The sequence below is a fragment of the Dreissena polymorpha genome, chromosome 6, assembly GCF_020536995.1.
Source record: "Dreissena polymorpha isolate Duluth1 chromosome 6, UMN_Dpol_1.0, whole genome shotgun sequence".
Classification (NCBI taxonomy): Eukaryota; Metazoa; Mollusca; class Bivalvia; order Myida; family Dreissenidae; genus Dreissena; species Dreissena polymorpha.
The window spans coordinates 70,709,418-70,735,885 of record NC_068360.1 but is presented as its reverse complement, the minus strand read 5'-3'; the positions used below and the strand labels follow the sequence as shown (position 1 = coordinate 70,735,885).

Below are 26,468 nucleotides of genomic sequence, written 5' to 3'. Positions count from 1 at the left end.
AGCCAATAGCATGTCCATAGCCCATAGCATGTCCATATCCATTGCAGGTCCATATCCCATAGCATGTCCATAGCCCATACCATGTCCATATCCATTGCAGGTCCATATCCCATAGCATGTCCATAGCACAAAGCATGTCCATAGCCCATAGTATGACCATAGCCAATAGCATGTAAATAGCCCATAGCATGTCCATTGCCCAAAACATGTTCATAGCCCGTAGCATGTAAATAGCCCATAGCATGTCAATAGCCCATAGCATGTCAATAGCCCATAGCATGTCAATAGCCCATAGCATGTCAATAGCCCATAGCATGTCAATAGCCCATAACATGTCAATAGCCTATAGCCCATAGAATGTCAATAGCCCCAAGCATGTCAATAGCCCCAAGCATGTCAATAGCCCATAGCATGTCAATAGCCCATAGCATGTAAATATCCCATAGCATGTCAGAGGGTATTATTTGGTATTTCCTTTCATATTACTAGCTCCAGCGGAGTAATTCTAGTGACTGTTCTGCCAATGCTAGTCACAGGTTATTTCCCTTTGCAGATCATCAAACTAAGATGCACTATTAACTCACTTATATAAGTCAGTCTGAAATGTCCTTCTTAAAAAAAAAAGACTTTGGGGAGCACAAACATTCAAGGATTTCTGATTTTCTTAAGGTGCCCCATGAATAATGATGATTTACAGTGATCAAAACTTAATGTCCCATAAATGATGATGATAAACAGTGATCAAAACTTAATGTCCCTTGAATAATGATGATAAACAGTGATCAAAACTTAATGTCCCATGAATAATGATGATTAACAGTGATCAAATTATAGTTTCCCATGAATAATGATGATTTACAGTAATCCAAACTTAATGTCCCATATATAATGATGATTAACAGTAATCAAAACTTAATGTCCCATATATAATGATGATTAACAGTAATCCAAACTTAATGTCCCATAAATAATGATGATTTACAGTGATCAAAACTTAATGTCCCATGAATAATGATGATTTACAGTAATCCAAACTTAATGTCCCATGAATAATGATGATTTACAGTAATCAAAACTTAATGTCCCATAAATAATGATGATTTACAGTGATCAAAACTTAATGTCTCATGAATAATGATGATTTACAGTAATCCAAACTTAATGTCCCATGAATAATGATGATTTACAGTAATCAAAACTTAATGTCCCACGAATAATGCTGATTTACAGTGATCAAAACTTTATGCCCCATGAATAATGATGATTTACAGTGCTCAAAACTTTATGTTCCGTGAATAATGATGATTTACAGTGATCAAAACTTAATGTCCCATGAATAATGATGATTTACAGTGATCAAAACTTAATGTCCAAGAATAATGATGATTTACAGTGATCAAAACTTAATGTCCCATGAATAATGCTGATTTACAGTGATCAAAACTTTATGTCCCATGAATAATGCTGATTTACAGTCATCAAAACTTAATGTCCCATATATAATGATGATTTACAGTGATCAAATTGGTAAAAGTGATTTTGAGGGAAAGTATTGGCTTTGTATAAGGATTTTATTTCCAACATTTTTGAGGCTGTAAACCTAAATAACTTTGCATCTGAAATGACAGACCTTTAAAATGTCCTTGAAAACTCTTTAAACCTTCATGAGAGATTTCTTTAACCTCTTTTGCCCAATGCTTATTAAATACTCCTGTGGAACTTAGTATGAGGCTAGTTTAAGGTAAACAAGCCACTATCTATTTTTTATTTCCTACAAAGATCAAACAAACAAGTATGCTGTATAGAGTTCACGAGTATCACATTAACGCCTGATTTATATCAGGAGTTCACAAGCCCAGACATGAACATCCATCATCATCAGGAAGTTGTATATATGTCCAGTATTTCCTTGTTTGCACTTTACCAACCTGCATGTTGAATATACTGGTATGGGAATTTTATAGTTTCTTGATGTTTAAAAAAAATAGGGTTTTTCTGTACAAATATTTCAGATTTGAAATAAAGATTCAATATTGCATCATTTTAATGAATTCTTACTTTAAAGATTAGTCAAGATAATTTCATAATAATAATTTTGGAAATAAGCAATTTTTCATACGAACAATTGAGAGACTGTCTGATATAAAGTTGCTTAAGCTTTTGACTCAAATATGTAGATCTGTTTTAATAAATAAAAATAATTGTAACAATAATAATATTCACCATTATCATAATTTTCTTATCATGCAGACATCACAAGAATTGCTATCATCATCTTGATTAAAATTGTCATCATCATCATCATCATCATCATCATCATCATCATCATCATCATCATCATCATCATTGTAATCATCGTAATCATCAATATTTTCATCATCGTCATCATCAACAGCACAACTAGAAGTTTTAAACATCGTCAACCATATTTTGTTTGCATTAATTTAACAGTGTTAAAATGTTTGTTGTTTTTATAGCCATTAATATTTATATCATATATTTGGTTCATAAAGTATTGTTTCATAAATCTTATTTTGTTGTATCATTGATATAATTCATGAGCAGTTCATGAACAGTTCATTCGCAACAAAAGCAGCTCTTATGCATGAACTGAAGTTCTTTACCTAGCTCATGAATTTTAATTGTTATATTCAGTAACCAAATTAAATTAGTAAAGCAATTTCATGAAAATCGTGCCCTTTTGTTGAGCATGAACTGTTCATGAATGTTTGCACAGTCCACACAGGCTTATCAGGGCCAACCCCTTTCCACCTAAACTGAACTTTCACTAAGAAGATACTTCCGGTACACGCAATATACATAAAATAAAAGCATTAAGTGTCGTCCCTGATTAACCTATGTGGACTGCACGGGCCTATCTGGGACTACGCATGTGCATTAAGCCCATTTTTCCAAGAATGGGGCTCTAAAGCTCTGGTTATCGCTACTAACTACCTCATCATTAGTTTATACAATATATTTCTATTGGCAAATACAGTATATACCAATCATACACAATACAATACAGTATACACCAATCATACACAATACAATACAGTATATACCAATCATACACAATACAATACAGTATATACCAATCATACACAATACAATACAGTATATACCAATCATACACAATACAATACAGTATATACCAATCATACACAATACAATACAGTATATACCAATCATACACAATACAATCAGTTTAAGCAAAAGCAATGGATTGAAACACAAGATATGATTCTTAACCTTTACCCCTTAGATATGTATTTTGATGCATTTGTAGTCACTTAGAAAGTTAAAGTAAATTCAAGATCTTTTTTACAAGATTAAAGTTTTAAAGGCTTACAGGCTTCATTCCAACCCTTAGATACTGATAAGTAGCAAACAGCATTAAACCTCAACAGACTGTGAGTTACTCGCAGGCTGTTCTGGTTTATGCTGGTTGCAAAAGCTATTTTCACTTTGCTTCTGATGGGGAAAAGGGTTAAATAGTACCTCATCATTGGTAGTTTTGATGACTATGACAGTTGGTTGATGGTTCTCCACCCGCTGGTACAGGGTAACCAGGCTGGTTCCGTGTTCCTCTGTAGTGTACAGTAACTCAGGCTGACACACCGAGAACCGATTGGGCAGCCACGTCCACACAGCGTACAACTGCAACGAAAACACACGAAACTAGAGCTTTGCCAAAAACGGGACTTACCATACCATACCATGAATCATGCTAAAAAGATTGTGTGTATGCCAAAATTGGGGAATTCAACAAGTTTATTTTAATTCTGACTTCAAATGGCCCCTTTTTTTACTGTTGCGAAATTCGTTGGTCAAATGACTGAATTATTGATCAGTCACTGTATGGATAACTGTTATTTCATATTAGTGTATTAGTTTTTTTTAATAATCATGATCATATCCATAGGTAACATGGCACTAAAAAGTTGAAAAATGTTTTTGATAATTATCAAAAGAAATAATACAAGGGGTCCTGCAAAGATTAATTTTTGTCAGTCAGTAAAAGCATACTTTTGTCATTGTGAACAGTGGTCTCCCTTAGATGTTTAAAGCTTCAATACATTCTTAAACAGGCCATAACCATCAATCTAAACGATAATGAAACAAGCAAACTAGAGCTTTGCCAAAAACAGGACTCACTGGTATGTTATTTATATTCATTGGCCTGAAATTGAGTGTGTTTGTGTTTAAACCTTTGCATTTCAGAAGCAAAGTGCAAATGGTTAAGTGCAAACTGCATAAAACCAGAACAGCCTGCGAGTAACTCGCAGTCAGTTCAGGTCTTAAGCTATTTGCGGCTCATAAGTATCTAAGGGTTTGAAATGAAGCCTTTAAAACTTGAATCTGGTAAGAAAGGTCTTTACTTAAATTAAACTGTCTAAGGGACAACACATGCGTAAAAATACGTATCTAAGCGGTAAATGGTTAATGACTGTTTTGCTGACACATAGATTTGCGGATCTCTGATTTTGAAAAAAGGGAATTTTCTTTGTCTTTTTTTGAGGTGTTCAGTAAAAAAAGCCAATCTACAGAAATTAAAGTGCCCCACGAATAATAATGATTTTACAGTACAGTTTGTCAACCTGTTCCAGATAATCAGCAGTTCTGATTAATTTGTATTTAATTTTCTATAATGACCCAATAAAAACAAAATGATAAGTGTCTAAGGTAAACATTAGGTAAAGGAATAAATTAACAAAGTTTTAGCAAGAAAGGTTTTGTATTATGCTTACAGTGGGGTTAAATGCACCAAAAAGTTAACCGGAACTGATTGAATGAGTTATGTTTTGAAATGTGCATATGGATACAGAAGGCTTTATTATTTTCAAATAAACTTTTTGCTGACTGAAAACAAGTGCCATGACAATGTTTTGAAATACTTATTCAGTAAGTTGAATGATTTTCAATAATTTTCCGAAGGGTGAACTGTAATTGGCTATTTTTGACAAAAAACCTGCAAATGCCGTCTGGCCTAACCTGTTATCATACAAAATAAATTTTACCCTTTATTTTTACTTCTTCTCACATTGACACTAAATCCCGAAAGAAATTATTGTGGTCAAAAGAATTAACGTTTTTTGCAGGGTGATTCTAAACTGGTTGAGTGACTAATAACCAAACGGACTGTTGGCAATTATCAAAGGTAAATAACTATGGAGTACCACTTCAGGGGTTTTGTTGCCATCATCGCCATTGTCTCAACTTGCTACAAATTTTCAAAAGTGGCGAAGTTCATAACTGACAAAATAATTGTAGTCTGTGCTAATCTTTATAGCAAGAAATGTGGTCTGGTACAATATAATATATTAAGTCACCACATTGCCTACAAACAAGCTCCAGGGTCATTGATTGTTATCAGATCACTAACTGTCCCTTAATATGCCCAGATGAGAGTGACATCCTGTGAAGACTATCTGTAAGGTTACAGCATCTGTTTCACGCTTGGTGAGACACAAACATACTCAGTTTAAATCAAAATCAGCATTATTTATTTTTAATAATCTGAATAGTCTTTGGAAATTTAAATTTGTTAAAATAAAGTGATTTTTAAATCAAAATAACTTTGAAAATTTAAAAAGTAAGCATATTTTTTATTGTTGAAATGCAGTTCCCTTTTATTTCATAACAAAGCTAATAAACAGCATGGCAAAATGTAGTTTTTTGTTTATTTGATTTCTTAACTTGTAAACACTGTCTGTCCACTATCATGATGAAATTAACATAAATCAGGGTTGACAGTTGTTATTTCAATGAATACAGATCTGATGTTGTTTGAAAGGTCTGATGAGTAAGCACTCTGCAGTAAGTTTTCTTTTGATATTGTCATATATTTTTGCGACCCAATGAAACTGTGAACAGTGCCTAAATTATATAGTAAAGATCGAGTTAAAATAAAGTGTTATACAATAAATTTCCTCTAATTTACAAGCATCATGTGACATTTTAGTAAAGAGAATGAAGTAAATGCTACTTCATGGGGGACAATGATTTTTATTTTAACCCTTACCCCATAAAAATCAAAGTGAAAATGGCTTTTACATTACCAGCATAAAACCAGAACAGCCTGCAAGTGACTCACACAGTCTGTTCTGGTTTTATGCTGTGTGCTGCTCATGAGTATCATTCTTAGGTTTGGAAATGAAGCCTGTAAAACTTTATTTTAGTACAGAAGATTTCAAATTTGAATAGATTTTCTAAGTGACTACGAATGCATCTAAATGAGTCAAAAAGGGGTTAAAGGATAACCCTTTTCCACTCAGATGCGTATTTTCACGCATTTGTTGTCCCTTACAAAGCTACATTGAAATTCAGACCTTTCTTATCGGATTAAAATTTTAAAGGCTTCCAAACCTTAGATACTGATCAGCAGCAAACAGCATAAAACCTGAACAGACTGCGAGTTACTCTGTTATGCTGTTTGCAAATAGCCATTTTCACTTTGTTTCTGAGTGGGAAAGAGTTCAGATGAAACAAGAGTATTACTCTTGCACATCCAGTTATAATTGGGAGAACAGATTCAAGCTTCTATTTCATTGCGGAACAAATGTAGCAGTATTTGCTCCACAACGTTATGTGGACAGACATATATATTGCGAGCCAATATAGTGACCCCTTTAACCCCCCCCCCTCTCCTCGCCCTCTCCTTTGACACTGTATAAAATGATACGCTCTATTTCATGACAACAGTCCCCCCCCCCCCCCCTTCAAATTGCTGCTAGGCTTTAAGTCATGCATCCTGTTCAAAGGTTGTACAAGTGTCAGCCATCTAGGCAATCTGTCAAACAAACATGCTTTGAACCTGTGAAGTGTCTAAATGTGATACTTCTTCTCAGACATTGTATAAACAGGTTTCACACAGCTTTGTCCAATCCAAATTCACCTACATTTGGTAGTCACTTCATATAAAGCTTGACATGCATACATGACATGGATGCAACCATATTCCACTTTTTTTTCGCAACTCAGAGGTTGAAAAAACTGCATCATATACCCAGAGGTGTAAGACTTGTACCAGTAGTACATATTTTGATTAATAATTTTGCAAAAGATTCAACTCTAATAGTGTGTTGAGATTGAAGTTATGTGCGACACAAACATCCGTTTGACAAGAGGATGAATGGAAAACGGTCAATTCGAATGCTCTCCCCTCAGAAAAGTACATATGAGAACTGTGTTGCATCTGCATCACATTCAAGTGAAATAAACCTGAAATTATTCAATCAGTGCTCCAGTATGACTGTGCTTCATGCATGTGCGCATTTTTAAGTGTTGTCCCAGATTAGCCTGTGAAGTCCACTAATCAGGGACGACACTTTCCACTTGACTCGTCTTTTCTTTTAAAGACAGTCTCTTTTTAGCAAAATTCCAGTTAAGGCATACAGAATCTTCCTTGATAAGCCTGTCTGGACTGCACAGGCTAATCAGTATAAAGGGCACTTAACACACGTGCATAAAACTGAGGCTGTTCTCCCAAGTACGTTGCTCAATTTCGGTTACATGTTGATCACCTTGGCAACCATTCACCATGTTCCATCCGTTGATACAGGAGAACTCTTTTCATGCAGGTAAGTTCAATCGAGAAAAAGGAAATGGACAAAAGCATACATGTACAAAAGCTTGTATGAGGATTTTCTTTTCAAAAGAAAATTGCAGACAAAAATTTAACAAAAGAGAACAATTTTCAACAAAATGATTGGCTACGGTTGCTTTTGTGTCAACTAAACAATCTATGTGTAAATATCATTTACTTGAATGAACAGTATACATACATGACAGTTAAGTTAACAAGACGAGTCCAGAAATGGTTTTATAAACAATCACTATGCTATTACCAACTTCAGGCTCTCAACCAAACAAAATAGGTTAAATCATTGTATAAACCTGCATACTACCCAAACATTGTCCTTGAGAAAAAGGATCAATACTTTTATTAAACAAAAGACTTCAATGCTTAAATTTCCCTTCAAGGGAAAATAATCTAAATCTGAACACTTATCAGAGAGAGAGAGAGAGAGAGAGAGAGAGAGCAACATCAAGTCATAATACATTTCTATTTTGTGTTTAAGGCTCTTTGATAACCTCTTGAACAGCATCATGTGTAAAACACTTTATAACGACTACAAAATATTTCTTACAAATAAAACGGACAATGAAAGAAATGCAGTTAGTCGAATTATTTAGAAACATTTTTTAACATGATTGTAGGTCAAGGTGTTCTCTACTTGTATTGGGCTGAAACTATCATATGGTCTACAGACTGACCAATTGAAAGTGATATTATGGGCATCTATCAGTTGATGGTGTCTATCGCAACCGTTGTTTATTTTTGGTGTTTTCACTTCATATACACTTATATTTGTTAATGCAGCATCAACATATCAAAACAATATCCCGGAAAGAGAAAAATAATGCATTTTGAATATCAACCGTACTTTCGTTTTGACATTACTGACGACAGAAATAATTTGATTTACGATGTGAATCTAAATTTGGTTTTAGTGCAGATTCTTTCATACGACACAAAGACACTATTTTGTTTTACGGATCATTTTGGCTTTGGAGACTCACCAGTCATGTAAAATATCGAATATAATATTTATTTTTTTTAAACAACTGGAAGCAAGATGCGTTGCAGATAATTGGTCAGTAACCATATTTTAACTAACTTTTATGACCTGTTAATTCTTTTAAGCTCAATTAAACAGTGAAAAATGCCCATAATATCACTCAGAACAATAAATCGACTGACATCTGCAATGCAATATATCACCACTGAACTTCTTTGAGGGAGGCAGGTGTGGGATATAATGATTTCATAAACAATACATGACGTATATGCACATTCAATGAACTTTCTGCCTCCAATGATCACAAATTTTATAATTTATTAATTAATTGTGAAAAAGAAGCTTGAAATATTGATTAAAAACAGTACAATTTTGTAATATGCATTATATGAACTAGTACTAATTATGATTGTTTAAACTACATGTATATCTTGTTACATATTTGTTTAATACAAAGACACATACATATGTATATGAGATACAAAGATTTTCTTTATATTTGCACCATTAGTTTAGTTATTCAAGCCAACATGACATACAACTGCTGCATGATCTGTTAACCCATTTATGCCAAATGGACTCTCCCATCCTTCTTAATTGGATCAATTTATTTCCAAAATTAGAGATGTGTATTATATTAATTACTATATTTAGAATATTTCTTACAGAAATTCCTTTAAGCAAACAGCGCAGACCCTGATTAGACACCGCATCATGTGGCCTCTCATCTGGGTCTACGCTGTTTGCCAAGGCCTTTTTTCTAAAGCTAGGCATAAATGGGTTAAAATCCACCAAAAAGCAAACAAGAAAACATACATAATATTTGTATACAGTCTCATAAAAAACTAACAAATTAGGTAATGTTCTCCATATGAGCCTTGCTCTGTAAAAAGAGTATAAAATGAATGTGCGTAAAGTGTCGTCCCAGATTAGCCTGTGCAGTCCGCACAGGCTAATCAGGGACGACACTCACCGCCTAAACTGGATTATGCAAAGAAGAGACTTTCTGTAAACGTAAAATATCAGAAAAGCGGAGAGTGTCGTCACTGAATAGACTGTGAGGACTCCACAGGCTATTCTGGGATGACACTTTACGCACATGCTAGTAAAATCAGTAAATGGGCCGTGTTCTGGTAAAACAGGGCTTAATGCACATGCTCAAAGTGTCCTCCCGGATTAGCTTGTGCAGTCCACTTCGCTTATCAGGGACGATCCTTTATGCCTACACAAGATTTTCTTTTAGAAGAGACCTTCTTTGAACAAACATTTCAATAAAAGTGTAAGTGTCATCCCTGTGCTGAATGGACAGGCTAATCTGGGACAACACTTTACTCAAATGTGTTCAGCCTCAAAAAGAGGCTAAAATTTTCCATCTCAAAGTACTGGTTTTACCCAGCAAAAGACTCTTCTGTCTCGATATACTTCTATAGCTAAAACTCATTGATTGGTTTGGTCACCAACATTTAAGCAGCATGAGAAAGCAAGCCCAAATTCTTGAATTTCAATTGACTTTATCCAATAAAATTTTACAAGAACGGCTAAATGAAACGAAGAATCTGAGCTTGCCCGCTTCAAAATTTACCAGTGGACATGCAAGAATTTTGATCAATGCCTGAAAAAGCACCAAGTACTGGCTCTACCCAGGAAACAGACTCAAGCCTATATTTATTAGCTGCAATCTTAAATACAACTACTACATGTATATGCAGTGATAAGCAGATTTAACATAGAAAAGAAGCAAAATTGGTAACAATTTACCCGGCAATCCTTAAAGCCGAATTTCAGATGAGAGTTCCGAAGAATTATGTCCCTTTCTTTCAGTCGATGACTTAGACTGAGCTGTTGAACCATCTCACAGTCCCTACATTCACCTTTCTTCCCTTTTCGACACTTCTTCTTTAGCCATCCCATACAAGCTAGACTCATTTTCGTCGATTTTATTTTTCCTATTTTCCTCAAATATGATTCAACACAAGATGTTCACGTTTATTTAACGACCAATGTTTTCTTCCTTTTTAAAATTATATAAGCGTTGTAGTTATTTCCATGGATGTAATTAAAGTTTAAAGTTGTTGGTCATTTCTTCTTTGCAAATATGCCTTCAATTGACCTCTAACTGTTTTTGCTAAATTTTGGTTTGTCAACATTCTTCTTTCACAAGTCTAAATTTAAAACATTCTTCTTTGCAAATAAAGTGAGCTTTTTCATGTATAGACACTTGCTGCAAATTAAAGCTTAAAGTTGAAAGCTTGTTTGATCAAATTCCATTAATATTACTTTTTGGAAGGAACAAATCCAATCTGTTTCAAGTCTGGAACTTTTATTGACCAAATGCCCTGTGTTTATTTCAATAGCCAGTTAGAAAGTTATCCTAACGCTTTTATACTCAGTGCCCGATCAATACTATACTTAAAGGGTCACCAATCTTAAACGGATAGCTACTGAATTATAATATATTGTTCATCCAGTCTTAATTCATCCCATAAAACATAAATTATTATCAACAAGACATATAAATAGCATATAAATAATGCCAAGCTAAATGGGGATGAGGAAAAACATATCAGATTTCTCAGGTCGACACCGATACTGACTTACTTAAGGACGTCAGTTAAATTCAACTGGATTTAAAGGGGATACTTGATTTTAGATCAACAGCTTAAATACGTGATTGGTGGATATTATGAAACATCATGATGCTGTATTAATATACCGGTATTTTATTAATTTATTTATTTAAAATTTGGAAACAGCGAATGCCATTGGCAATCATTCAAGTCCTTATAATAATTTTGATTAATATGGTACATGTAATAGCAAATTAATACGCTTTTGCTTGAACGTATTTATGTCTATGGGTTACACACATAGAAAATGCAGGTTTTATAGGTTAGGCCAGCAATTTTTTTAATTTGTTTTACAGGAAATTAAAAAAAAAAATTGAGTCGGGGGGATAAATAAAAATAAAATCATGAAAAGTGAGCAGTCTACCAAAAAAAAAAAAAATTGTCTAAACTAATTTTTTTTTTTTTTTAAATTTCAAATTAAGCCAATTTAACCTATGTATACTTGCATTATCCTTTAAGTGTTTTATATATCTTATTACACTGTTGTAGAAGCTTTTTATAATAATAGTAAACATATTTTTATATATATTTATATGTAAAAGCACCTTTCGCATGTATTATACTATATTGCTTCAAAAGAGACCATTAACCACGCCAGGTGTGTAGTGTATTATAGTGATCGTTAAACTTTTGTTGAGTGTTAATCATATGTGTGTTTATAACAAATATAGCATGCATTTGACTTAAATAAAAAAGAATTGAAAACGTTTTAAATTGTTTAATAGCTTTAAATAACAACCAACTTTGTAACTTTCATCCATGGGTGGAATATGCACACTCAAAAATACTATTTAATATACAACCGACTTGCTTTATATCATAAAACTTTCTTGTGACTTTGACGGACATACGAACATCGGGACACAATGTTATTTTCTTCAGAAGCTCACAGTGCTGCATACTTTTTTTCTAAATAAAGAATATATATGTGTGGGTGGGGAATGGGATTATTGATGCAAGTACCTGTGGTTAAGTCCTCATGTTCATTATAAAGACCCATAAAGTAAAATACTTCTTGGACATTTTCGGGATGTTGATTTTTATCTATAAAAATATTACAGGATATGCATTTTAATAAATACGCATATTTATTGAACCTTAGACCCAAAACTTTTTAACACACCGAAAGTTATCGATGGTGACACCTCTGCATCATCTGCAAAAACTCATTATTATTTTGAATTTCGTATCACATAATATGGGCATGATGTCAACAATGGTGTTCTGAAGATTATTTTTACTAATTGAAATTGTTTCTGCTCCGTTTTTAATTAATTTGATTTTAAAATATGCTACATTTGTCTTGTTGATGTTAATGTCCGCCATTTCGGAAATGCAATATGAAAATCATTTGTTAAATACTCACCGATTGGCTAATAGCGTGTGGTATTGGCTGCAAAAGCCAATGAAAATCGCTGACGCTTTACAAGTCGAATTGGCACAAAGAAACAACCCACATTATAAACAAATTTTGAACAACACTTTCGGCAATCTGGGCAATTTTTTTTTCTAGTTTTGGATAAAATACTAGGTCAGCGGGTGAAATGTAAATAAAAAAAACGAAAGTGACTTTTATTTTTATTTGTCAAAAAATAGGGTCGGTCGCTCCCGTAAAACAGATAATAAAAAAATGCTGGCCTAAACAGAATCAAATGGCTGGAATCAACCAATCCAGCTAGGGTTTAACACAATGAACTCAATGATCACATTGATATCTGATATATTTTTATTTACAAGGAAAATGCTACTTGATATATTTTTATTTATTTTAATGACATCAAGAGTGTTGTTACATCAATGTTTACAATTACAATGTTTACAGGTAGGTCATATTACTAAACAAAACCGTATAAAATTTCTTTCAAAAGGGGGTACGTGAGTGGCCTCACTGGTATTTCACGCTAAAGCCTCACCAGTCCTGGTCTATTACAAAAGTTGATCAGGAGGAGCAACACAACTAAGACATATATGAGCAATGTTCTGCGGCTTAATGCATGTGCATAAAGCATCATCCCAGAATAGCCTGTGCAGTCTGCACAGGCTAATCAGAGACAACACTTTCTGCTTAGACTGGATTTTTGTTAAGAAGAGACTTACATAGAATGAAAAATTCCATTAAATCACATGCATTAAGCCCCTTCCATTAAAGCACATGCATTAAGCCCCTTCCATTAAATCACATGCATTAAGCCCCTTCCATTAAATCACATGCATTAAGCCCCTTCCATTAAATCACATGCATAAAGCCCCTTCCATTAAAGCACATGCATTAAGCCCCTTCCATTAAAGCACATGCATTAAGCCCCTTCCATTAAATCACATGCATTAAGCCCCTTCCATTAAAGCACATGCATTAAGCCCCTCCCATTAAATCACATGCATTAAGCCCCTTCCATTAAAGCACATGCATTAAGCCCCTCCCATTAAAGCACATGTATTAAGCCCCTTCTTCCATTAAAGCACATGCATTAAGCCCCTTCTTCTAAAGCAGAGCTCATTTAAAATTTAAAGAAAACAACCAAAAACGGTCCAGCACAAACACAAAACTTATTATCCCATACACATTAAGTATCCCATACTGATACACAGTGAACAGTGTCCGTATTCTGAGTCCTCAGACCGAATGTGCATGTCACCTTTATAGAACACGTGCTCCTCACTTTCACCAATTGACAACTCTCTATGTAGCCTTCAGACAATTTCTGTATGTCTAATGACGGTGAAAATTACATTTGCCCTATGGGCCTTCATTTATGTTGCTCCAAACATTTTCAAATAAAAATCTTTCACACATCTATCAAGTCTAATTTGAAATTTATTTAAATTAAATGAAATTACTTCATTTAAATTAAATGAAATTACTTCACTCGGTATTTACAAGATCAGTCATAATATATTAATAAGAAGAAAATAATGATGTTTTCTCACAAAGAAAATAATTATACAGTATAATCTAATGATGGTTGCAATTATTAAACGATATTTGATGTTATGTGGTCACTTTGTATTAAACTCATCTTTGTGACAAAATCTTACGAAAACATGTTTTTTACCTGTCTATTTAAATTGATCTTTCTTTGAAATGATGTATGATCTCTATTTACTTCAAACAAATGGTGTTATTGCATACGTGCATTAATGACAAAGCGCTTTAAAATAAACTATAATCTGTAATGTTCTGAAGTAATTAAGTAAACTTTGTATAATAAGAACAAAACAATAACTGTCATTTTATGATAACTTAATTTTATGTATAGAAGTTATTGACTAATTTCTTTATTAGATTTATAATATCAAAATTTTATGTATTTTTTAAACATTTTTAGCATGCAATATGCAAGTCTTTATTTTTATTTCATTAGTTGTATCTCTTAGAATTTTTCATATCCTAAAAAAGATCAGACAAGAAAAAGGTTACTTAACTTTGAATAGAGCGCAAATTTGATGCTTTATAGAAAGAACTTTAACTATTTTAACTCTTTCAGTGCGGGAACCGAATTTTGAAGGCCTTTGCAAACAGTTTGGATCCAGATGAGACGCCACAGAACGTGGCGTCTCATCAGGATCCAAACTGTTTGCTATTCTGATTGTATTCTTTGAAAAAAAATCGAAGAAAATGCTAATTTTATAAATTCAGCAGACGACATTTTAGCAGGAGACAAATTTCACAGCATTCAAAGGGTTAACCTCATTCTTGAAAAATTTGGCCTTAAACAAGGACAACTCTGTCTTTCTGATTTTATGGAATTTTTTGTTTCAAGGAATTGTCTTCATAAAAAAAATCCAGTTAAGACTGAAACTGTTGTCAATGATAATATATAAGTTCACAATACAAAGCTTTTAACGTAACCATTCGCAAACAACGTCAACATTGTCATGCACTGACATGAAATCATTTTAGTTTAGGAAGGTCATACATTGTCAAACCATTTGTATCCTTGTATTCTTTATTCCTCTACAAGTGTTTATCTAATAAAACACATATTTATTGCCAGCTTTGCTTTCAAGTAGGTAATAAAAACTGAACATTTAAAAAACACATAAAAACAACTTTAAAACTACTTATTCAAATTATGCAAACAACTTCAATTAATGTTAGTTGAATTTTCTGATATAAGATATCCTTTTTGTTGCAATTTACAGAAGATTAATGTTGATCCTTATTACATACCATGGATTCTTGATAGGCAAGCTTTCAATGCTTAGCAACATGATTTGCCATCATTCAAGCATTTGAAGCGGCAAACAAATAAACACCAGAAATGCTATGAGGAGAATCATTCATGTTGGTATCAATTATTTTTATAACAGAACACCAATTGTAAACTTACAATGATTAAAACTGGGATTACGAAAAATATATGTTGCATTCAAAGAGATAAAACATTAAAGGGACTTGTTCATATGTTACCCTAACCCTTTGCATGCTGGGAAATGTGTCATCTGCTACAATGTCCTCTGCTGAATTTCTAAAATTAGCATTTTCTTCGATATTTTTTCAAAGAATACTATCAGAATAGCAAACAGTTTGGATCCTGATGAGACGCCACGTTCAAATTTCGGTTATTCCCTTCTTGAAAAAGTGCACTAAATGCGCATTTAATGCACATTTAATGCGCATTAAATGCGCATGTTATTGGCCCTGTATTTTTTGCTTAACAAGTGCATTTTATTCTGTAAAAAAAAAACACTTTTTACTAGTGTGTTTATACATATAAGTGTATTTTTTCACGAAATAATACACTAAAGTGCGTTTATTATGATAATAAGTGCGCTTAAGTTTATTTTTAAGCGCATTTATACACTTGAGTGTATTTTAAGACATACAAATAATACACTTCAAGGTCAAAGTAAATTTTTTAATGCGCATTAATACACTCATACAAATAATAAACTTCAAGGGGCGCTTGAATTTCGAAATCATAGTCCCCGGGGCGCTTGAAATTTTCCGATCAGTGTATTCTTCAGTAAAAGAAAGTGGAGATTGTCCAAAAAAATCAAGGTTTCCCTATCAGTGTATCAATATTCCCTGTTTTAAAAGAGCACTCGGTACCTACTTTCACAAGTAATCGCCATAAACACCACATGGGGTAATGGATAATCCACTGATAAGAGAATAGCATGACGCGCGTATCGATTATTCTAGCCACATTACACGGTCATTTAAATGCTGACAAGGATGTATCTGGTAACTTTCCAGTCGTCAAATTGTGAAGTTCATCGTCCAATCGGTTATGCGAATGCTTATGAGGGCGGGGTTAACTATCGACCATTATTTTTGACTGACGTCGGGCATGAAGTAAGAGTTTATCGCAGCTTGATTAGCAAGTAGTTGTACCATTTGAGTAATATAAAACCGGTAATTAGAACAGTACAGAACATTAAAGACGGTTTCGGGCATCATCATCACACCTTTTTACTGTAATCAAGTGTTACCTATGACTCATAATTAATACGAGAAATTAATTGCAAGTGGAAAACAATTAATTATTATAGCGGTTACAATTATGTGATAACAATTTATTTAATTCCAGTACATGTATATTTCAACATGTCCATTTATAGAACTGATTCACCTCGTTTTTCTGACATTTATTCGACACGTAATGCGCTTTAACAAATTTTCGTTGAATTAATTACGCACACTTGTAAATGCTTCGTCCGATAATCGATAGTTAGAAGACCGGCCATGATCCTCGTGGACAACGTGAATTTCATGCATAATTCCGTCAAAACATTTATTCGACTCGTAAAGTGTGTAAACAAATTATCGTTGAATTTATAACGCAACGGTTAATATTTGTTGAAATCTCAAATGGGAATAATTAAATTTGTAATCCGAAACCCATTACCGTAAGTCGATGTTAACGCGTTTTTAATCCGAAACACACTTCCGAATGTAAATGTTACCGCAACGTTAAATATTTTTGCTTCAAATTAGCAGCGCAAATTTATTTTGTGTCGAATCTTTTTCTCAATTAAAAAGAGCGTGAAAATTATGCAGCATGTACAACGTCGCGTCTATTGCATACAAATGGCGTGTATTGAGCGTTTTAACAAGCACACAACAGGTCAGGGGATTGACGCATATTCAGAGGCAATATTTCATCAAATCTATAAATAGTCACTTAAAAAATGACAAGGTTTGTGTTAAAGAAATAACTGAAAGCTTTTATCGTAAATATTTACCAGAAAGAGTTTGATAAAAACGGAATAAACGGGATTATCGGGTAATAAATAGAAACTTGAAAAATAGTAAGTATACAGTAATAGATTCGGGTTGAAACGGATGTATTGGGGAATCGTTCGAGTCGGGATTTTACTAGCTGTGCGGAAAAGTTTTAAAACAGTTAAACAATATAAAAATATATATTTTTAAATGAATGGGGGATTTTTTTGAAGAGTCATAGCGCACCAAATGACGCCTTTTGACGCTGTTTTTCTTTGAGTTATAAGGCACCACAGAACGTGAATTGACACGTTAAATTAAAAAAAAAATCAACGTAGGGAGGGGACACCCCTCCCGAACCCACCCCCGGGGCGCCTGAACAAATTCCTGGGGAAGGCACTGTCATGGAGTATTCAAAGTGAATTTTTTAAGCGCATTTATACACTTGAGTGCATTTTCAGACATACAAATAAAACACTTCATTGAGTTTTCAAAGTGAATTTTTGTAAGCGCATTAATACACTTGAGTGCATTTCCACTGATACAAATAATACACCTTACAAAATTGAAAGTGAATTTTTTTAAGCGCATTAATACACTTGAGTGCATTCCCAGTCATACAAATAATACACCTTACAGTATTTAAAATGAATTTTTAAGCGCATTAATACACTTGAGTGCATTTTCAGTCATACAAATGATACACTTTATGAAGTGTTGGAAGTGAATTTTTTAAGCGCATTATTCGCTCAAGTGTACTTTTCATCACTTCAAATTAGTATGCTTAAAAATTTACCAAATTTTTAAAAAATCCCAGCATTTTGAAGCCAGCATTCATTCTTTAAATGAAAGGTTTGTGTTAACACATACATAAAAAACAAAAAGCACAATTCAATAGATAAGTACACACTTTATTAGAATGTTAAACCTTAAAAAACAAAAACAAAGGTTACATATCTAGTATAATCTACATAAGAGAGGATTCAAACGGGCTATTGCCTATCTGGAATTAACAACTTTAAATATCTAGCTCATACCAGTGATTTTTCTCCCCTCTGATTACCGGTTACTGATTAACAGCCAAATACAGGTGGTTTCCGCTTCAAAAATATTAAAGTTTTCCCCTCCTTAAGCTGAAATGTTTTCCCTATCATTCACTAGATTTTTATATATTACATTAATTCCAAATCCCTTTTTAATATGGACAAAAGCAGCACATTCAATTCAATCATATTCTAGATCCTAATATATGATAAATGAACCGTATTCAAGAAATTTATATAAATCTATACCTTATTTTAAAGATATTCCTTTGTTGTTCATTATTGCGCTAAAATATGCCCTTCTGAGAGCCAGTATATACAGGTTGTTTTGAATTTCCAAGGAGAATACTGCATACATGCTGACAATATTTAGCAGCTTAGCCCCTGTCACTTAATTTGTTGTTATACACTGTTCCTTACAAAGAATGCATTCATAAACCACCCTTTATAGAGCAGTTCACCAGCTGATCAGGTCTGAATACTACTGTCATGGTCTGTGAGGCGCATCTCGTGCATGATCTCATTTGAGATAAGGTCCTGAAAAATATTTATAATGTAAGCGTTAAATATTGCTGTTATGGTAATCTTGTTCAACAGTTGCTATAAATATTATAAATTTAAATCAAAACAAGTTTGTTGGCTTGTTGTTTTTGTTTGTTTATTTTTGCAATTTTAATCTCGTGATCATATGTGACTTAACGCTTTTCATAAATAATTTTAAGAAATAACGTTTAGTAGAAAATACTGTTTTGAATGTACTAATATATGTGGTCTCCTTTGGCTGTGTGAACTGGTCGGAAGTGTGACGTCTTTAAAATGCAATAACCATTATTATATAGTTTTACCTCTCAACAAATCCATCTTTTCTTGGTCAAGGACAAGCTACAGGGCGCGGTTTCCCACTCCTGTTCCCCTCAAGTTGGCCTGCTCGTGCAGGTTAAAACCTGGTATAAATGTCCATACATCAGGTAGTCCCCCTTTTGCTCCCTTTTTTGGCAGGCGATGATGCACATTCTGTCCAATGGATCTTCCGATCAATGTAAATTTCACCTTGGGGTTTAACCTTCAAATATAAAATATAAAAGTTCTTATTAAATATGGGGGAAAGAATTAATGACAAGAAATAGGTATAAATAAATTTTAAGATGACAATAACCATAAAATACAGCCATAATAATTCAAATGGTGTTTTTTTTCCTAAAAATTGCATTACATTTACTTATCCATTTACATTTCCCTGTGACAATACATAAATATGACAATGATCATAATTAATTAAATTAAAAAGAGATGCAGAAATGAAAATACAAACCTGTTACAGCTGTTCTTCAGTATTCCAAAAATGGCAGTTGTTGAACTATGAGACCATATCACTTTAACCACCCACTTTGAATTTTCTTTGCAACAAACTTATTGTTGATATGCACATTGTTTACAAAAAATAACTTTCTGTGCTCCAAATAACTTGCTGAGCTCCAACCAATCAAAAGTGGTTTGTTTTAAAATAGATGGTGTCAGAACCAATCAAAAGTCTATAAAAACCCCTTTGTTTGGGCTAGATGGAGCACTGATAGGGATTAGTGTTTATGATGCTAATGGATCTCTTATCTGATCCTGATCTTATCTGATATTTATTGAATAATAATATTGAAAAATACACAGCACACTTAGCACATTATATTTAATTGTTAATATTTCAATATAACATACTGAATGGTGTTAGCAAATAATAATATTATAAAAATTATTTAAATTGTCTTTTAAAATGTATGTTAATAGTCAATGTGGTAGACATTAATTGAATTGGGGTTAAATATCAGTGAAAGAAAGTTCAAATACTTATTTTTATGTTGTGGAGATATAATTGATTCTGGCACGCCCACATAATATTTTTGACACTTTCATTATTTTTAATTAGTTACCCACAGCCTGATTCAGTTGTACTTTTCCCTTTAAAAGCTGCTCTACTGATTCACATATTTTATGAGCAGACAAATTACAACAATAAGACCATAAACATTATGTGAAGATAAAAAAGAATTCAGTACAATCCTCCTATTAAACACTATATCTCTGTCCTTTAACTTCAGTTAGTTGCTATAGTGTTGCTCTGTTTTATTAAGATGCACTAAAACTACACTTGTACAGAAAGAATTTTTTTTTTTGCAAATCAGAAGATACACTAATATGCACAAAAAATGCACTTCATAAAAAAAATGCACTTATTGCATAAAAAGATGCACTTTGTCTACAGAAGATACACTAAAAGTACAGTAAAATACACTAAAAGATAATGAAAATACAGAAAAAATGCACTTTAGTTCACTTAATTATGAAAAAAGTGCATAAAAAATACACTTTTTAGTAAAAGTGCAGAAAAAATACACTTTTTAAAGCGTATTTTGTTAAAAAGTGCATTTTATTTTGAGAAGCACTGAAAGAGCTAATGATAGTTTTCCATGTTTTTGTCCCAGATTCAAATAAAAAAAACAAGAGATGTGTTTGTCAGAAACACAATGCCTCCTACTGCGCTGCTTTGAATTAAAAAAAAGTTTTTTGTTTAATTATATCCCTTTAAAAAATATTACTTCCCTTGTGAAATGATCTGTACCTGCCAACTGATTCAAAATAGAAATAATCTCCCTTTAAAGCTTGTAACTTCCCTTGGATTTTGTTTTTGACATTTGACCTTGAAGGATGACCTTGACCTTTCACCACTCAAAATGTGCAGCTCCATGAGATACACATGCATGTTAAATATCAAATTGTTATCTTCAATTTTGCAAAAGTTATGGCCAATGTTAAAGTTTCTGGACGGTAACGCACAGACTGACAGACAGACGGACTGACAGTTCAACTGCTATATGCCACCCTACCGGGGGCATAAAAAGAACACTGTACATCAAGGAGCAAACATAAAACAAGTTGCAAAGACTCATAATGGAAATACACTTTCATTTATCATCATTACAAATTGATAAAATTTTTAAAGCATACTAAACGCAAAATAATTGGTTAATTAGGAGTATTTATATTTTTGTTTTATCGTTGGAATGCTTACATAAAGTATAAAATGCAGAACATTGTAAAACACTCTGGATGGTTTAAGCGCAAGCTTTTTAACCCGTTACCACTTAGATACATATTTTGACAAGTTTGTCGTCCCTGAGAAAGCTAAATTTAATTAACGACCTTTCATACTAGATTCAAATTTTAAGGCTTCATTTCCAACCTTTAGATACTGATGAGCAGCAAACATCATAAAGCCTGAACAGACTGTGAGTTACTGGCAGGCAATTCTGGTTTTATGCTGTTTGCACATAGCCATTTTTAGTTTGCTTCTATTAGTGGGAAAGGGTTAAGACAAATTTGCTAGTTAGGATTTTTTTTAGATGATTTTGGATGAACAAGATCAGATTTTTCACCAATTTAAGTTTTTAAGTTAAAAACTTGAATCTAGTAAGAAAGGTCTTCAATTAAATTAACTTACTAAGGGACTACAAATGAGTAAAAATACGTATCTAAGTGGTAAAGGGTTAAATACGTATCTAAGTGGTAAATGGTTAAATACGTATCTAAGTGGTAAAGGGTTAAATATGTATCTAAGTGGTAAAGGGTTAAATACGTATCTAAGTGGTAAAGGGTTAAGATGTTTCAAATCGCATGACAAGCCTTTAAGTAACATCATGTGAAAACAGAAGAATCCATGGGCTATATTGCATAATTTGAGCCCAAAGAATACACTCTGTCCAAAATGCAATTAACGTTTGATTTACAATCGGACCGGATTTATAATGCCTGATAAGATACTTAGGCCATACACATTCCATGAGGAAACATATCACAAATTAAAAAATCCTAAACATGAATGGCGGCTTAAATCAAATAGTTTTGTTTGCATTAGCTTAAAATACAACTTTGAAAACATCCATTTCGATAGTTTAATTAAAAATTGTAAATCTTAAATGTAAGGAAGTGTATTTACCATGACTCAATTTTATTAAAAAAGCAGTCAACTTGCAAAAACCGGGCTACATGTAAGTGCATAAAGTATCATAGCAGGCTAACCGGGCCACATGTAAGTGCATTAAGTATCATAGCAGGCTAACCGGGCCACATGTAAGTGCATAAAGTATCATAGCAGACTAACCGGGCCACATGTAAGTGCATAAAGTATCATAGCAGACTAACCGGGCCACATGTAAGTGCATAAAGTATCGTAGCAGGCTAACCGGGCCACATGTAAGTGCATAAAGTATCATAGCAGGCTAACCGGGCCACATGTAAGTGCATAAAGTATCATAGCAGACTAACCGGGCCACATGTAAGTGCATAAAGTATCATAGCAGACTAACCGGGCCACATGTAAGTGCATAAAGTATCGTAGCAGGCTAACCGGGCCACATGTAAGTGCATAAAGTATCATAGCAGACTAACCGGGCCACATGTAAGTGCATAAAGTATCGTAGCAGGCTAACCGGGCCACATGTAAGTGCATAAAGTATCATAGCAGGCTAACCGGGCCACATGTAAGTGCATAAAGTATCATAGCAGGCTAACCGGGCCACATGTAAGTGCATAAAGTATCGTAGCAGGCTAACCGGGCTACATGTAAGTGCATTAAGTATCATAGCAGGCTAACCGGGCCACATGTAAGTGCATAAAGTATCGTAGCAGGCTAACCGGGCTACATGTAAGTGCATAAAGTATCGTAGCAGGCTAACCGGGCTACATGTAAGTGCATAAAGTATCATAGCAGGCTAACCGGGCCACATGTAAGTGCATAAAGTATCATAGCAGGCTAACCGGGCTACATGTAAGTGCATAAAGTATCGTAGCAGGCTAACCGGGCTACATGTAAGTGCATAAAGTATCATAGCAGGCTATCCGGGCCACATGTAAGTGCATAAAGTATCATAGCAGACTAACCGGGCTACATGTAAGTGCATAAAGTATCGTAGCAGGCTAACCGGGCCACATGAAAGTGCATAAAGTATCATAGCAGGCTAACCGGGCTACATGTAAGTGCATAAAGTATCATAGCAGGCTAACCGGGCTACATGTAAGTGCATTAAGTATCATAGCAGGCTAACCGGGCTACATGTAAGTGCATTAAGTATCATAGCAGGCTAACCTGGCCACATGTAAGTGCATAAAGTATCATAGCAGGCTAACCGGGCTACATGTAAGTGCATAAAGTATCGTAGCAGGCTAACTGGGCTACATGTAAGTGCATAAAGTATCATAGCAGGCTAACCGGGCCACATGTAAGTGCATAAAGTATCGTAGCAGGCTAACCGGGCTACATGTAAGTGCATAAAGTATCATAGCAGACTAACCGGGCCACATGTAAGTGCATAAAGTATCATAGCAGGCTAACCGGGCCACATGTAAGTGCATAAAGTATCATAGCAGGCTAACCGGGCTACATGTAAGTGCATAAAGTATCATAGCAGGTTTACCGGGCTACATGTAAGTGCATAAAGTATCATAGCAGGCTAAGCTTGTGCAGAATGCACAGGCTAATCAGGGATGTGTGCAGAATGCACAGGCTAATCAGGGATGTGTGCAGAATGCACTGGCTAATCAGGGATGTGTGCAGAATGCACAGGCTAATCAGGGATGTGTGCAGAATGCACAGGCAAATCAGGGATGTGTGCAGAATGCACAGGCTAATCAGGGATGTGTGCAGAATGCACAGGCTAATCAGGGATGTGTGCAGAATGCACAGGCTAATCAGGGATGTGTGCAGAATGCACTGGCTAATCAGGGATGTGTGCAGAATGCACAGGCTAATCAGGGATGTGTGCAGAATGCACAGGCAAATCAGGGATGTGTGCAGAATGCACAGGCTAATCAGGTATGTGTGAAGAAAGCACAGGCTAATCAGGGATGACACTTTCCAGTTGTACACAAAATTTCATTTGAAATATGTCTCCTCTAAACGAAAATCCATTCTAGGTGGAAAGTTTTGTCCCTGCTTAGCCACGGTGTGGACTGCACTAGCTAATATGTGAACATACTTTACACCCAATTGCATTAAACCCTGATTTTCCAGATCGAGGTTCGAGAAAAACAACAACAACATAAGCCTTTAACCCTTTACCACCTAGATACGTATATTGACGCATTCGTAGTCCCTAAGAAAGGTATATTTAATTAAAGACCTTTTTTTACTAAAGTCAAGTTTTAAAGGCTTCATTTCCAACCCTTAGTTACTGATCAGCAGCAAACAGCATAAAACCTGAATAGACTGCAAGTTACTCACAGGCTGTTTTAGTTTTATGCTGGTTTCAAAAGCCATTTTCCCTTTGCTTCTTAGGGGGGAAAGGGTAAAATAAAAAACACTGGAAAATACATGTTAAAACAGACATATGATTACAGGGTATAATTTGGTAAACAAAAACACACAAGAAAAACTCATGTGTTTTGTTGACAGCCTGAAACCACTATGTTGGTGTTATAACCACATTGAACAACAGGCCTCATAAATACATGATGTGTTGTTTTTATGTCACCACACCTACTTTTGACATAAAATGTAAGCCCATTCCCTGATTTATCTTGCTAAAACTTTGTTTCTGTTATTATTTACAAATCAACAAGCAAGTGTGGACAAGATAAATCTGGAAATAGTATTGCATTCACACTGTACAGGGTCATGTGACACAAATACAAACCACAAATTGTGCAAATTCATGATTTAGTGTTACTAAATATATCTTAATAACAACAGCTTATATTCAAAATTGGTATCTAACAAGGTCTTTCCCATATTTACATAGGTATCACATTACAAACATCACGCACGAAAATGTAAATTTAATATAAATATATAAACTAAACTGAGAACAAGTGTAAAATGATACAAATCATACAGCTGTCAGGTCATTACACTTGTAAATTGGATCATTCACCAGCTAATACACGTGGACTTTAGACATGTGTTTAACACTTTCAGGGCCCTCACACTACTTTGGGGGAAGGGGTCCGCAGCCCTTAGGAGGGGGAATTTTTGCGGCATTTCCCTTTTTGGGGGATTTTTTTACTTACTCTCTCAATATTTCATTTGTACATGTTCGCACTATATTCATTGCATTTTTTCATAATTTTGTATGTTTGAAACGATTAAATTGAAATAGAATTGAGATATAATAATCATGAGACACATCTTTCTATTAAAAACAAAACAAAAAATAATTATTTTTTTTAGGGGGAGTTTTTCCCCCCAAAAGGGGAAAAAAGTATACTTTTTAGGTGGGGGACTGCCGATAGATTTGATAGATTGAGGGCCCTGACTTTACACCTTAGATATGTATTTTCACTCATTTGTAGTTCCTTGGGAAGTTAAATTGAATACATGTATAAGACCTTTCTTACTAGATTCAAGTTTTTAAGCTTTCAACTCCAAGCCTTACATGTAGATACAGATGAGCAGCAAACAGCATAAAACCTGAACAGACTGCGAGTTACTCGCAGGCTTGCGGGTTACTCGCAGGTTGTTCTGGTTTTATGCTGTTTGCACACTGCCATTTTCACTTTGCTTCTAAGTGGTAAGGGATAAGCACAAATATTGCATTCAGAGTGATTCCTAATGTACACTCAGTATTGTTTGGTAATTTTTGTAATTTGATAATAACCAGTAAATATTAACAAAAATAATGAAATTATAGATTAAATGGTAAAAGTGATAGTGTTGGTGGTAGAAGTATAAGTATTGGTTAAGTACTACAGTAGCTGTAGTAGTAGTTGTTGTTGTAGTAGTAGTAGTAGTAGTAGTAGTAGTAGTAGTAGTAGTAGTAGTAGTAGTAGTAGTAGTAGTAGAAGTAGTAGTAGTAGAAGTAGTAGTAGTAGCAGTAGCAGTAGCAGTAGCAGTAGCAGTAGTAGTAGTAGTAGTAGTAGTAGTAGTAGAAGTAGTAGTAGTAGTAGTATTAGTAGTAGTAGTAGTAGAAGAAGTAGTAGAAGTATTAGTAGTTGTAGTAGTAGTAGTAGTAGTAGTAGTATAGTAGTAGTAGTAGTAGTAGTAGCAGTAGCAGTAGCAGTA

At 34.1% G+C, this 26,468-nt stretch overlaps 1 protein-coding gene across 3 annotated transcripts in view; it reads right to left on the bottom strand.

The window, feature by feature from the left end:
• The window catches only part of LOC127833644 (GTPase-activating protein skywalker-like), a 73,867-nt gene that overhangs the window by 10,546 nt on the left and 36,853 nt on the right, over positions 1 to 26,468 (bottom strand). For all 3 annotated transcript variants that reach the window (XM_052359032.1, XM_052359035.1, XM_052359033.1), the window contains one exon: positions 3,502 to 3,660. In XM_052359032.1, the coding sequence (XP_052214992.1) occupies positions 3,502 to 3,660 (159 nt within the window). The remainder of the gene's footprint in view (positions 1 to 3,501; positions 3,661 to 26,468) is intronic.